The sequence below is a fragment of the Malaclemys terrapin genome, chromosome 7 (assembly GCF_027887155.1).
Source record: "Malaclemys terrapin pileata isolate rMalTer1 chromosome 7, rMalTer1.hap1, whole genome shotgun sequence".
Classification (NCBI taxonomy): Eukaryota; Metazoa; Chordata; order Testudines; family Emydidae; genus Malaclemys; species Malaclemys terrapin.
This window is the reverse complement of record NC_071511.1, coordinates 75,373,985-75,389,939: the sequence shown is the minus strand read 5'-3', so window position 1 is coordinate 75,389,939 and position 15,955 is coordinate 75,373,985. Positions and strand designations below refer to the sequence as shown.

The following is a 15,955-nucleotide window of genomic DNA, read 5'->3' as shown; positions in this document are numbered from 1 at the left end:
AAAAATAAAACAATGTAAAACTTCAGAGCCCACAACTCCACTCAGTCCTACTTCTTGTTCAGCCAATCGCTCAGACAATTTGTTTACATTTGCAGGAGATAATACTGGCTGCTTCTTGTTCACAACGTCACCTGAAAGTGAGAACAGGCATTCCCATGGCACTGTTGCAGCCAACGTCACAAGATATTTATGTGCCAAATGCTCTGAAGATTCATATGTCTCTTCATGCGTCAACCACCATTCCAGAAGACATGCGTCCATTCTGATGACAGGTTCTGCTAGATAATGATCCAAAGCAGTGCCTACTGACGCATGTTCATTTCCATCATCTGAGTCCAATGCCACCAGCAGAAGATTGATATTCTTTATTGGTAGTAAGGGTTCTGTAGTTTCCGCATTGGAGTGTTCCTCTTAAGACTTCTGAAAGCATGCTCCACACGTATTCCCTCTCAGATTCTGGAAGGCACTTCAGATTCTTAAACCTTGGGTTGAGTGCCACAGCTATCTTTAGAAATCTCACATTCGTACCTTCTTTGAGTTTTGTCAAATCTGCAGTGAAAGTGTTCTCAAAATAAACAACATGTGCTGGGCCATCATCTGAGACTGCTATAACATGAAATATATGGCAGAATGTGGGTAAAACAGAGCAGGAGACATACAATTCTCCCCCCAAGTTCAGTCACAAATTTAATTAATGTATTATTTTTTTAATGAGCGTCATCCACATGGAAGCATAACCTCTGGAATGATGGCTGAAGCATGAAGGGACACAAGAATGTTTAGCATATCTGGTATGCAAGTACCTTGTAATGATGGCTACCGAAGTGCCATACCAACGCCTGTTCTCACTTTCAGGTGACATTGTAAATAATAAGCAGTCAGCATTATGTCCCGTAAATGTAAACAAACTTGTTTGTCTTCACGATTGGCTTAACAAGAAGTAGGACTGAGTGGACATTTGGGCTCTAAAGTTTTACATTGTTTTATTTTAGAGGGCAGTTACATAAAAAAAATTACATTTGTAAGTTGCACTTTCACCATAAAGATCTTGTATGAGTTGAATTGAAAAATACTTTGTCATTTTTACAGTGTAGATATTTAATCAAAAGTAATATAAAGTGAGCACTGTACACTTTGCATTCTGTGTTGTAACTGAAATCAATATATTTGAAAATGTGGAAAAACATCCAAAAATATTTAATAAATTTCACTCGGTATTCTATTGCTGACAGGGCGATTAAAACTGATTCATTGGAATTAATTTTTTTAAACCATGATTAATTTTTTGAGTTAATCACTTGAGTTAACTGTGATTAATCGACAGCCCTACTTTACACTTAAAAAAAAGTTTGTTAGGCTTTTAGAAGATCTTACAACCGAAGTCAAGTGCTATTTGTATATACACAATTTAGAAATACACTGCAGTTTATACTGTGGCCACCAAATTGGATATATAAATTGTTCATGTATTTTTACATCATATCAAAATGGTATATATACATTCTATTTCAGAGTGCTAGAAATGTGTATTAGAAGTACAAAAGGGTTGGTTAAAGTTTAGTCAAACAATCCATTGACAAAACTGGCATTTGAACAGTACGCAAACAGCAAAAGAATTTCCCCCTCCTCTTTTTTCAGCATCTTTTTGGGCTTTCCACCACCACTGTATAAAAAAGGAAAGCACCTGAATAATCTGGTATTGGCCACTGTTGGAAGCAAGATTTTGGAATAATTGGACTGCTGGTCCGATCTGGGATGACAGTTCTTATGTAAGAACTTTAAAAGAGCAAGAAAAGCAAGGATATTTAGAAGAAGAGTCAAAATCTTTACCTCATCACATTACGCTTGGGTATTGCGCAATTATCCAACTACACCGCTACCTCGATATAACGCGACACGATATAACACGAATTTGGACAGAACGTGGTAAAGCAGTGCTCGGGGGGGGGGGGGGCGCGCTGCGCTCTCCGGTGGATCAAAGCAAGTTCAATATAACACGGTTTCACCTGTAACACGGTAAGATTTTTTGGCTCCAGAGGACAGCGTTATTTCGAAGTAGAGGTGTACTTGTTGATGCAACACATCTGAGAATAATTTCAGCTTTAACTGCGAATTTTACCCCGTCTACAGACCAACCATTACTGTTATTTTTACCTAATTTTGATGCATAACATATTAAACATATATAGTAGATCAAAACTCTGACACAAACAGTCTGGAACCAAATACTGCTATCAAAATTTTATAAGCTCTCTGAAATAATTACAAACCTGTTACTAGCTACAATAGGACTATAATTTGGTGAACTGCAGACAACTGCAGAACTATTGTAGCTTATTGTATAGAATTAGAGTAGCCTTGTTCTAGAAGAGAATTTGGAAATTTAAAAATGAAAAAGTACATACTGCATATAAGATATTCTACAAAGAAAATAGATGAAATTTCAGACTACTCTTGGCCCTCTAATACAGCATCACAAGGCACAAGGTAAATAGTTATAACTAGAATTGAAAGACAGCTGCTGCTAAAATAACTAGAATTGAAAGATAGCTGCTGCTAATAAATTTCATTTTACCAAGCATTTCACTTTAGATTAGTTTTAAAACAGATCCTTCAAACACAATCATGAGACCCACCGTGATGTTTTCAAGATCAAGATGTTTGTTGTGGACAGTTTCACAGAGCCTCCGTATTTTTTCCTTAATTTTGTTCATGTCTTTTTCATTTAGCAGCTTGGCAGAAGAAGCGTCTTGCTCTAGCTCCAAAAGCCGAATCATCAGATCTAGACTAGCTCTGTCTAGATCCATGTTCAAACGATCTCTACTCAGGATGTACATAAGAGCTGCTGTGCAAAGTGACAGATTCTTGAAAACAAAAAGATAAATATAAAATTGTAGCAATACTTGTGCTAGATGAAGTATGTACAGCACTTAAACATGAAGATTTTTTAAATAGACAAAGTTGGTGATTTGGGAGAGAAATTTGTCAGACTTTGCCTATGCCAGCACTGAAGCTAGTAACTATAACTGTGTCTGAACACTGTTCTTTCTAGCAAGATACTAACACCGTTTTCCTGGCCAATGTAGGCAAAGCACAAATCACTTAATTCATTTTACAAAATCCTGCTAGAGATGCAAAGCATTTGAAATTTACCCCAAAGCAGTCAGTGTTGCAGAGAGAAAAGCAGGGGATAGCAGATGGAAATTTCATGAGGAGGTGGCAATGCAGAAGGAAATTATGGAAGGGACAGGAGAGAAGGGGAGCAGCAGGGGTGCTGGGGATACTGGTTGGCAGGGAGTGAAATTCTGGTTAGCTAGGAGGAAGATGAGAGAGAGGAGATAGAAAAGAAGGTAGCAAAGGCTTCAGGGATGAGGGCAGGGTCATATGATTACCAACCCAGTGAGCAGGGAATCACTGTCTAAACTTGGTTAGGGATTCCTAGCACAGAGCCTCAAATTCTTAGTGAAGTCTGACGTGGGGATTCCCCAAACCCAGGAAAACTGTACCCATTGAGGTAAGGCTTCCCCAGTCTTGCCCCAAGAAGCTAGGCAAGAACCCATCCTCCACTAAGTGAGCGAAGAGCTGAGGTCTTCCCCCTAATGTTTTCATCCTCTGGAGAATTGGGGGGGGGGTGTGAACAGTGGCCCCTCCTTGATAAAAAGAGAGGGACGCCACCCCACCCTTCCTCAAGAATGCAACAGCAAATCCTCAAGGGGATTCAAAGAAGTAGAGAGAGGTCACAGGGCTCAGATGCACAAAGATATTTAGTTTCCTAACTTCCACTGAAATCAATGGAAGTTGGAAACCTAAATATTGTTATGGATCTGGGCCAGGGTGCCAGAGGTGGGAGGGTAGGCAGAGAGTAAACATGAAAAGGGTCAGTCTATTGGTTACCGACCCCACCTGCTCCTCATCGTGCAAAGTCAGCACTTTTCTTGAGTTTATAATTAGTTGTCCACCGTTCCAGTGGACCTCCAAGCAGTAAGCAGAACTTTCATGGAGCTAAGAGCTCTGCTGGGCAAACACCTTCCAGAAACCCTCAAAGAAGGTGCTGACCCTGTTGACATCTGAAGGGAAAGGAACTGATCAACAGTGGGCTGGGTCAGATGGAACAGAAAGAGAGGAATGGGCACTTCTTCAAATTAAAGGCTTGGCTGTTTGTATGCAGACCTCAAAAGATCAACAGGGTGACTGCCTTTATACCACAACCTAAAGGCAACTGCTCTAGAGACATGCTAAGATCTCTGTGAGGACAGACACCCCTAACTTCAAAAGCCTTCTTGCTAACCCCCCAGGCCTTTGCTGCCCATCCCCCTCCAGTGTACTCCCGCTATTCAGCTTCTTCTGCATTCATACTGCACCAGTTCCCTCCCTCCATTCTCCAACCCCTATTTCCTGCCATTTCCACACAGCCCCCAAGTCCAGTTTTAAATGTTTAAACTGGACCACAACAAAGGACACAGCCTGGAGGGTGGGGGAGGGAGAGAGAGAGATAGATGGTTTAGACTGTGTTGGAGTGGTTATGTTGGGGGGTATCAATGAGTAGCATAGAAGTAGAGTTTGAGGGAGGGGGATAAAGACGGTAGGAGCAATGGAAGAGCTCAAGGTTTCTGTGCGTGTGCACATAGAAAACCTATTTAAGCCAATGAATCTGCTAAGGGAGCTGATAAGCCTCCCAAAGGCTTCAGTGAAGTAGACAAGCAGAGAAGCTGGGAGCTATGTGGGGAAGCAGAGGGGTAGGTGAGATGACATGGGACAGGTGGGAAATAAGCAGAAAGATAACCTGGGTGCCAGGGAGCCCTAGGACAGCAGGACCCTCCTTAAGACACTATGAGCAAGTAAAGGAGGGTTATTTTATACCTCAGAAAGATTATAAATCCCTAGCTCATTTAAGCAGCTTGGTCATGTCATGTGTACACATCTTTATACACTAGTCTGCCTGACAGGGATTTGGTTCATTTTGAATATTTGCTTAAAAGGTTTAGCTCAACGCCAGAAAACTATTGTGTGCACGCGCACGCAAATCTACACGGGTCAGTTTAGGAGTTCTGAACACAAGCCTATGATGAGAAGAGATGCTGAGGAATAGGGTGAGGGGGTCAGTGATGCAAGATTTTATAAAATCCTAATTCTGGATTCATCACAGTATAAAGATTTGAATGTTAGGGCTATGACGTCTAGAGAATATTTTCTGGGAAAATCTATTTTAACAATGCAGATTTTCAGAGAAATGATTCCTCCAAACAAACATTGGAGAGGGGAGGGGGAAAAAAGAGAAGAGATGGGTAAAAAATAGGGATTATAACAGAAGTCTGAAGGCAACCTTGACTATGGAATTGCAACTTATGCCTCTAATAGGGTTGGGGGGGAGGGGGGGGGGAGGGAAGGAAGAGATACACCTTCAACTCTTGTTACATACACACCAAAAACTGCAGGCCAATTACTCCCACTCAGAAGAATTTTGATCTTTGTCTCCTTGTTCTCATTCTATTTATATTCCAGCTTGTGGGAACAGATGGTACTTTTCAAAGGTCTAGCATTATATTTCAATTTATTCTATATTTCTGAATTATTCACATGTTCAAGACATTAGAGACACGTTTTTGTATGTAACTACTGACAATGTTCATAAAAACATTTTTTATTTAAAAAATAATCTACTACTCTGAAGCATTCACAGCATATTCTGAAAAAGATAGTTAAGCTGGTATTTAAACTGCAGTTTCTTGATTACTAATTAGGTGGAGCAAGTATTTTTCAAAGAAGACAATTTGTATTTGAGAATAACTCTGAGATAACTGGTAATTTTATTGTGCCTACTGGGCACAAAATAATTTATTCATCGCAACTACTATTTCATACACTCGTAAGGTAAACTAACAATCTTATTTTCTCAAATCCATTATAGAGTATAGTTGCAGTGGAAGTAATAATTGATCATCAACATTTATTTCCAACTATGTTGTCATTTGGGGCAAAGCTTTTTCTCTTTCCCAAACTATAAATAGTTACAAAAATGTGCATATATATGAAGTTTCCTTTTTCAAAACCTTTCTAAATTCAAGTGAGGTTAGCACTACCTATGTCATGAAATGGACACAATGCCATATGGTAGGCCCATTTTTCTATTTTGAAGTAACTGTTTCCCCATTTTCTTTAGGATGGGCTTGAATTCTGTGTTGCTCTTGTTGAGACTTGGGGGGCAAAATCTATTTCTAATCATTTGAACAAAATTAAAAATGTTAGTGAAACACAGATGTTAAATGCAACAGCAGTGAGGAAGTATGCAGTGGGATTATTTTATGTAAAGCATAAATATTCATCTCCAGTTACAGAATATTACACAATTATTGACAGACATAAAATTAGCCATTCAGAATGTCTTAGTTCTTATATCTAAAATACATTTAAAAGACATTATATGAATACCTAAATTTCTTTTCAACATATTGAAAGTGGAGGTTTACTGGGTCAAATATATTTCTGGAAAAAAGTAACAATTTAAATGTTTTGTGTTTTTTTCCTGCAATCGTATATTGCAAGAACTTTTTTGAAACTGGTGTTTTAGTTCATCTAAAAATAAAGTAGTGATGGCAATGGTTAAAGACAACATAGTAGAAGAGGTTATTGCACATGCGTACCATGCATTAGTCAAAACAATGAGCTCAAAGTTACTCCCTCAACAACTTTTCTGTCACACAGAAATTGCCTGTGTTTGGCTACCCTCAGTTTCATGACTACAAAGGAATGAGATCTTATTTAATTTTAAAATGTACTTATTAGCATTTCCATGCCATTCATGACCACTATTTGATTGCTTGTGGGAAGACAGCAAATTCAACATTGTTCTCGCATGTATTTTGTCAAGTCAACATACAATAGAGGTCAAAGAAACAGCTGGTTGGACAAGATTTATTAACTACACAAAGGATCAAATGGATGTTTCCAAAATCAGTTTCTGTAACAATCCCTCCTCATAGCATTCTCCACTAATGTCTTGGGGAAAAAAATAATTGCAGCTACAAGTCTTAGAAATGGTTTTCCACTGAAGCTGAACCCAACTTGTGCGGTTTGGGGGAATAGGAAAAACTCGTATAGCTTCAGTTTCATCTCACTGGTTAGGGTAGCTGAATTCTTTCAAGAAGATCTTTCATTACTAGTTAATGCTGTGCCACTCTACAACTTACAGCACTGCTTAACAACACTAGCATAGCATGCACACACTGTAGACAACTATAAAGGAAAAAAGGAGAGTATCTACATTCAAGCTATTTTACACTGACGAGTTTAAGTTTGGAGATAAATATCTGGATTATTCTTTATTTTTACTAGAATGAAATTGGGAAGAAAAATAGAATATTAGTGTTAACTTTTCTAAGTACTACTTTTAAACTAAATGTAATGAATAAAGGTAGTATTATACTTAAAATGGATAAAGATTTGAAATCATAAACCTAAACTCAGCCCCAAAGTTTTTAAGACTATGAATTTTAAACAAGCTTTATCAAGCCTCAAAAAAAAGTGTGTGGGGAAGGATTGGGGGGAGAGGGGAGTGTGTGTGGAAGGATGGGGGGGGGGAGAGAGACAGAGAAATCAAGAGTTTCTGCTACCTTTGATTGCACGCAAGAGAACACATGCACTCTCTTGAATTTCCCATGTTATGTTTCTGTGTAGACTTCTAAAGTCGGGCCAATATTTCCAGAAAAATGCTAAACAAATGCAATCAATCTATACTAAAAACCTAATAAATACATTTCTATATTTCTACCATCTCCATTCATTTATGTACATCAATCCCAATGTGACTTGAAACTAACTAATTACATAGGATACATGAAATTTGAATACCTGGTGGTGTTGGGAGTCATCCAGTGTTTTGAAGACCATGGCTACCATTCCATGTGCTCTCAGGTGCATTCGGAAACTGGGCATGGCGCACTTTGTCGCCAAGCTAATAACACTGGAAAAAACAGGCAGGCATTAATGTGTTTGAAAGTCACTACATGTATTTAAAAAAAAGGCTAGTTAAGCAAACAAGTCTTATGAACATTAACATGTGTACATCAGAAAATCCAACTGTTTGTGAGCTGATAAAAAGGCTTGTTATATATATATTCTTGTAAGGTTTACCGCCAATCTCAAATGGTGAAGATATGCAGCATTCTATTTTAGGGTTGCTTACTCATATTGGGCTAAGTCTGGTTTCTTCTTTTAATGTTAGCTACAATAGGGATGCAAATGGGTAACATCAAGTGTTTTAGGAACAACTTTTAGTTGAAAGAAAAACCTTCACTAGTAAGACACCAACTTGGTGAAGAAGATCAAGAAAAGTGTATTGTGAATTGACACCCTGGTTAAAGTTAAAAACTGTTTCTATTATATGCCTAACTATTTGTAATCCCTCCTCTCCATGCAATATTGTGAAATACCAGTTTATCCTGAAGTTTCACATAGCTAATCTATGGCCAGGAGGAAGATTGGATTTCGGTGGGGAAAGTTTGGAATAACCCAAGAAATCACTTTTGAACCAGAGGAAAAAGAAGGCTCTGCCCCCCAAACCATCAGGTACGCACACCTCTCTTACTTCAGATCCTCCCCTCTTGCGTCAATATTCAAAATGCCTGCTTAGAATGGGTAGTCATGGATTTGGGGGTGTTTTTGTTCCTTCTCTTCCCTCACATACAATTTTTTTTTTTTTTTTTTTTTTTTAGGTTGCTTTTCATAGCTCTAGTTACGACTGTCTGAATTTTCAGGTGTACCCAGCACAGCCTACCATATAGGTTTTACAAAAGTGTTCCTTTAAAATTTGTGAAGTTTCTTAGTACTATACTCAATTTTGTTTTAAGGAGACTATATTTCCTTACCTTTATAATTAAAAATTAAAAGCTTAAATGTCTCCAAAAGGTGCAAGGAAAATAAAAAAGTCCTCTATGAAACCAAAGCAACCTTTAAAAGTCATATGAGAACGTCATGTTTAGATCTTTTACAGTCTCCAATCACAGCAACAGCATTCAAAGAGGTTCAGCTTGACAACAAGGCTTCTAATTCTCCTAAGTCTACTGCTATCCTTACCCCTATATATCATTTTCTTTGGAAAACACACACCTTGCAATTCGTTGACTGAACTTTCCTCCAATGAGTACAAGTGAAACCCTATATAACTTCAGAAGTAAACAACAAGATTTAAAAGAAATTTTGAAAGTTTACAGAGACTCCGTGTATTGAATGTGAATTAGGGGTGTAAATACAGTTTAAAAAGTTAACCATTTAAATGATTTAAAAGTATTTAAATGGTTATCTGATTAAGCGGCTAAGGCTGGGCCCGCTCCGGCTGGCGCAGGGCTGCTGGGGTCAGCTGGCCGGCCAAGGGGTTAACAGTTAAGGCGGGTTAACCGTTAAGACTAATGCTTACTGGTTAACTGGTTAACATTTTGCATCCCTAGTGTGAATAACTTAATTCTAAAATTCTTAGTTATATTGTTTATTTACATAATTGCATATATAAATAACTCAAACAGGAGGACTGAGATTTCTGCAAGTTATGTTAAATCAATCAACATTACTGCAATTTGTTGAGTTACCCGGAGGAAACTCTTGATTTAATAACTGCTTTTTAAAGTTCTATAGCTGTTTTTGATACATCTCAGGATGCCAGATAAAATTTCACTGTCATCTAAATCTACAGTTCAAGGTTTTCTTCTGCAATAATTGCAGTTTTGCCACAGCTGTACACAAAGAACTATACCAGTATGGAAGATAAAAGGGATTTTTATATAGCTATAGAACCATTCTCCTTGGTATTTTTAGGTTCACAAACTGTAGAAAACAAACAGTGATCATGAATAAATATTTTCAACATGAGATTTTATACGTCTAATTCCATTTCTGTTAAGAACAGGATTTAATTGTACAATGCAAGATGCAAATGTAGAGATGAGCAAAATTTAACAAAAGACTGACTATAATCTAATGTTCATGTTTTTCATCATTAGAATTCTAAGAAGGATTGCTAGTTAACCCCAGGCCTGCAAAAGCTGCAGTGAGCACCAATGTGGGCTATGGCATTCGCAATAGGAAATAAAGAACAGACTGTTGGCAGAATGAAGGAAACCTCAGCATGATATTATATTATCACTGTCAGTAAGTGTCTGGGGATTCTTTCCACATATATATTATTTATTTATTTAAAAACTGAATTTTCTATTAAAGAACAGTGGATAGATGCTTCCTCGCTTATAATCATATCCAAACAAAGAAAAGTTAGTGTAATCTTTGTCTTTAAGCAGTACAATAGTAAATTTGGGGATGTAATTTTACTGCACAAAACTCTCTTTTATCCTTCCCCACATTATACATTCACACTTACGATATTCTGTAAATGTCATCTCCAATATTTTCACATGTATTTTTTTTTTGTTCCAGACCGCAGAAACTCCAGGTAACTAACAACATTTTAAAGTCAGATCACATATTTAATAGAAATATATTTAACTCACTTTTTTCCTTTGAATACAGTAAATATATACAAGATACTTTATGTTAATATCTCTCACCTAAGGCAACGTGTGTTTAGAGGCTGATTGCTCTTCAGTCCGCTTAGCAAGTACTCAATATCATCTGTGAACTCTTGATTTTCACCAAATTCCACTACATCATTGAAGTGCTTTACATGCTGAACAACAGTGTATAACTGGAAGATACAAATATATTTTGAACACAATAAATTGCTGTTGGGAGAGATTATAAAATTAACACATTTAATGTTATCTTTAAACGAAACCTAAATCAGACATAAAACCATTAACTTTAACGGTGAAAGCTAAAGCCTCACTTTGACACTATTCCTTCAGTATATATTAGAAATACCAATAATTACCTTAAAAATGTCTTAAAAATACTTACTTCTTTGTCTTCTTTCCTACATTTCAATGCAGTTACTATCTCTTGATAGGGCTGAGTAGGTATTGTCACAGTTTTTATCACTTTGGGAGGTGGTGCAGGAGCCTTAAAAACTCCATCATCTTTATGAACTGCCTCCTTTGAAGATAGCCTTACCTATCAATAAGAAAGTGCTTAAATGGGCAGATGTTTTGAATGCGCAAACATATACGAAATACATACGGAAACAGAGCAGAGTGTGCATTTTTCAAATTCAAATCTTGGGTTTTCTAAGACAGAGGTGTACCTGCACCATTCATCAAATTTGGAATATACCAGACCATTTAAATGGTGCTTTAAATATAAAAAAAAAAACTTTATTTAAGAAAAAGAGACAGGGTCTGGTGGGACTTCAAAATTAAAAGAGCAGATGGAATCTTTTGCACTGATTAACTTTAACTGATCACCAGGGGAGGTAAAATTACCAAGTTTGGTCTTTTAAAAAAAAAAAAAAAAAAAAGTTTAAATTCTTTGTTGCCTCTTACTACTACACTGACCATCTTACTTCCTGGAGACTCCAAGCATTACTGAGCTGCTTGCTATATCCAGTCATTAGCACACTTTCCAGTAGCCTGATATGGGTATGACACTGAATTTTTCATCTTTGTCCCAACACAAGTGGGATGGAAATTATATTAACTACAATTCTCACCACTGGTTACTAGAGGCTGCTGTTCTAGTTGTGGCTGCAGCTAGCAGGAGATCTGTCTCCTGCCATTGACCACTGAAAATGCTTCCTGTATGCAGGTAGCAGGCTTCCCAGCTTCTTCCCTAGCATAAGAGAACATGTATAGAGGAAGTGTTGTGGGGCACTGTGGAAACCTCAATAGATATAGGATGCTTCCGCAAATTAATGGTATTCTTCCTGCACTGGTTTTATATGTCTCACATTTATATTTTATGCATGGCCCCTATGAAGTCTATCCTTTGAACATGAACTAATGTGGACTGTTTGTGGTTGACCAGTAGAGTCCCAAGGAGTGGCACGTGGCTTATAGTACAGTGATGTTGCGTTGGACCTGAGGCTTGGAGTTGCCTTTGACCAACCAGTCATCGAGGTACAGGTAAATCTGGATACCCTGACGCCGGAGGTAGGCTGCGACTACTGCCATGCACTTGGTAAACACCTTTGGTGCTGTAGCCAGGCCAAACGGAAGGACCACAATCTAGTAGTGGGCCGAACCAACCGTAAAACGGAGAAAGCGTCTGTGTCCTGGGAAGATCACTATGTGAATGTATGCATCTTTCAGGTTGAGGGCGGCATACCAGTCTCCTGGATCCAGGGAGAGGATAATGGCGGCCAGGGAGACCATGCGAAACTTTAGCTTCTTTAGGTATCTGTTGAAGTATCGCAGGTCCAGGATGGGACACAGCCCACCCTTGGCCTTTAGGATCAGAAAATACTGGGAATAGAAACCCTTGTTCTGATAAGGAGGCAGGACCTCCTCAACTGCCCCCAGCTTTAAGAGCCCCTGAACTACCTGCTCAAGAAGACTCTCATGAGAAGGGTGCCTGAAGATGGAAGGGGGGGAGGGGTTGTGGAAATAAATTGGAAAGTGTAGTTGTGCGCCACAATACTGAGGACCAGCGGTCCTAAGTCATCACTGACCACACCGGGAGGAAAAAGGAAAGGTGGTTGCCAACAATTGGGAAAAATCGGATCCAGGGAATAGACGGGCATACCGTTGAAACGACTTTTTAGCTCCTTGCTTGGAGCGGGGGTCCAGCCTGTGAAGAGGGTGGGGCCGGTGGCTCATGCACAGTCTATAGCCCTTGGGCTTTTTGTGTGTGGGGTCCTGCCAGGGCTGGCTCCCTTGCCCCTGGGGTAGTTGCGATTTGAACCGCTTACATGCCGGGACCGGAACGTAGAACCCCAAGGTTTTTAGGGTGGTTCGGGAGTCCTTCAGCCCATGTAATTTGTTGTCCGCCTGCTCTGCAAACAGGGCCTTGACATCGAAGGGAAAGTGCTGAATCAACTGCTGAGCCCCGGAAGGCAACCCAGAGAGGAGCAGCCAGGCCTCTCGCTGCATGTAGATGGTGGATGCCATGGTGCAGGTGGCGGAGTCTGCCACGTCAGACACTGCTTGAGGGGCTGCCCTGGCAGCAGACGTGCCCTCATCGAAGATCGCCCAGAATTGTTTACAGGAACCTTCCGGGAGGGTATTCTCGCACTTGGTCGCGGTTTGCCACATATTAAAGTCACAGCAGCCAAGGAGGGCCTGGTGGTTGGCCAGCCTCAACCATAAGCCAGACAAGGAATAAAATTTTCCGTCCTAACAAGTCCAGTCTCCTAGAGTCTTTATTTTTGAGGGTAGCTCCGGGGAGCCCCTGGCATTCCCTGTGGTTAACTGCCTCAACCACCACGGAATTTTGGCCAGGATGGGAGTAAAGGTATTCGTGCCCCTTAGTCGGGACAAAGTACTTACCTTCTACCCATTTGGAGATAGGGAGCAGACAGGAGGGGATTTGCCACAAGGCATTGAATATCTTCAATACCCCTTCATGAAGGGGAAGGGCCACCCTAGCAGGGCCTGTGAAGGAGAGGACGTCAAACATGAGTATGCTTGCTCCTCCAACTCCTCCGCCTGCAGGCCAAGGTTGGACGTGACCCTCTTCAACAGCTCCTGGTGTGCCTCAGTGTCATCCTGAGGAACCAGGTGAGGGAGTTCCGTGATGACCTCATCCAGTGATGAGGAGGCGGCGGCTGGTACCGCGGGTTCCACGGCACCCATTGGTGGTCCAGCAGACTGCTTCCCTTGGTCCACATAGACTTTTGGGGTCTTATCCCCTGGGGCCTCAAGCACCGGAGGGAGTTGGGTCGTCGAGGCCACAGGCCTGTCTGAGGCTCTCAACACCGAGCGGGCAGGCTGGGAGGGCTGGCTGAACCCCTGTGTTTTCCAAGGGTACCACAGGGCCAGCCACTGGGCCTGGCCCATAGGGCAGGCTTCGGTACCGACGATGGAGGCGGGCACCAAGGATCTCGGAGGCTGCCCCGCCAATACGGAGCCTTGCTCCATACTGGAGCCATATCCGTAGCGACTGCTACCCGATGACCGGATCCACTGAAGCAGCAACTCCGTGTCTGGCGATAATCGCAGTCGCGTCTAGAGGAGGACCAGTCTGAGCGGAACATGCGCCTCCATGGGGACCTCGGTGACCAGCGGCGCTCGGCGGAACCACAACGGAAGACCAACGATCCACGCCTTGCACTTTGAGACTGGTACTGGGACGAGGAGTGGGACCTGGAGGTATCGCAGGCTGGGCAGGATCTCCCCGAATACGGAGACATCTGTCTCGGGGATCGTTGGCGGGGCCCATGGCTATGGTCCTCCAATCATTCACAGAATCTGTAATGGCGTTCCGGTGACGCAATGGCCGGTCCCGACGTTCCTACCGAGGAACGCGTGCCTCTGTGGGTCTGCGCCAGGTAACCGGCGAGGTCTGCCTCAAATCCCACTGCCAGTGCCCAAGGTCCCATGACCAAAGAGGACTCCGACACGTCTGCCTCCCTAACTCCGAGACATGACTGTTTCGAGTGGGTGAGTGGTGGCGTGATGTCCCCCACAATGGGGAACGGTACTGTTGGGGCGAGGGTGGATGGAAAGGTCCCAAGGTGGGCTTAGGTCTGGGCACCGCTGGGGCCAATGTGGGCAGCACCAGGAGCATCAGGATCTCCTGCACAGCCTGGAGTGCTTCAGTTGTCAACAGCACCTGAAGCTGACGAAGGCCAGCCTATATGTCCGGACCTCCAGGCAAGGAATGGGGTGGGCTGCATCTCACGACATGAGCTGAGGTCCGACTTCCTGATGGGGGAGATGGGCTGCCTGCCGCGTCTCTGAGCTCATCCCAAGCCCTGTCTTTCCCACTGCGTGGAGTAGGAGACCGTCCCCTGCCGGCCTTCTTCAGCTTCTTGGCCGGGGCTGTGGATTGGTGCCAGCTCGTTGATGGCGCCGGAGAGGCACTACGCACCGATGCCGCAGTGCTAGGTGCTGATTCGGACCTTTGCTCCGGGGCCACAGTGAGCACCGGCTCCATCAGAGGCGCTTTGAGTCTGATCTCACACTCTCTCTTAGTCCTGGGTTTAAAGGACTTGCAGATTCGACACTTAGCACGTATGTGCACTTCACCAAGGCACCTGAGACAGCTACTATGTGGATTACTCACCGGCCTGGGCTTTTTGCAGCGATTGCAGAGCTTAAAGCCTGGGGACTGGGGCATGCCCCATCCCCCGACTAATTGTCCAACAGGACTAACAAAACTCATAACTACTGCTAAAGGGCTAACTAACTCAACTACGAACCATGTACACTAACTTTACAAGAACTCTAGTTTGTATGAACAAAGCCTAAGCAATGCTAATAAGAGCAGCAAATGTTCTGTGTACCATGCCTGGCGGCAAGAAGGAACTGAGGGTGGGGGGAGCCGGCAGCACCCCTTATACCATGCCATACTGGTGCCACTCCAGAGGGCGCCAGAGCCGCTCCTCTATGGATACTGCTGAGGGAAAAACTTCCGGCACTGGTGCATGTGGTGAGCGCACACACCTAATGTGGAATGGACATGAGCAAGCACTTGAACAAGAACTTATGATTGTTTTCACTATAAATATATCTCAGGGCTGTGATATTAAGTGCTGATCCTGAGTTGGACCAAGTAAGCAGGTATGTACATTGCCTCCTTCGGGACAGCAGGCCTGAAATTACTGTGTGTGTAGTGGACATGGGGCTGATCGCTACCGAAGGAATGCTTCAAAATGCTCTGGGGCTGACAAGGCTTCAAAATGCTACTATTAACTGGCAAGGCAAAGTAAGGGCTGACAGCTATGAAAATATTGTTTGGGTGGCTAACAGACTGGAAGTGTCAGGCAGTGGATACCCAGTTAAGTCTCTCTCTTCTTTGAGGCAAGAGGGTAGCAAGGTGACTTGCAATCCTGGGTATCCCAAAGACTATCACACTGAGGTAGCTGGGGGATGGGTGGAAAGGCATGCATACTTTAGATGGTCTGTTCATGATAATA

At 42.0% G+C, this 15,955-nt stretch overlaps 1 protein-coding gene across 1 annotated transcript in view; it reads right to left on the bottom strand.

Annotated features, from left to right (window-relative positions):
• WAPL (WAPL cohesin release factor) overlaps positions 1-15,955 on the bottom strand; it is a 128,889-nt gene that overhangs the window by 18,259 nt on the left and 94,675 nt on the right. The window contains exons 6-9 of the mRNA XM_054034191.1: positions 10,903-11,055; positions 10,554-10,690; positions 7,849-7,960; positions 2,637-2,864 (exon numbers count right to left, since the gene is read on the bottom strand). Of these exons, the coding sequence (XP_053890166.1) occupies positions 2,637-2,864; positions 7,849-7,960; positions 10,554-10,690; positions 10,903-11,055 (630 nt within the window). The remainder of the gene's footprint in view (positions 1-2,636; positions 2,865-7,848; positions 7,961-10,553; positions 10,691-10,902; positions 11,056-15,955) is intronic.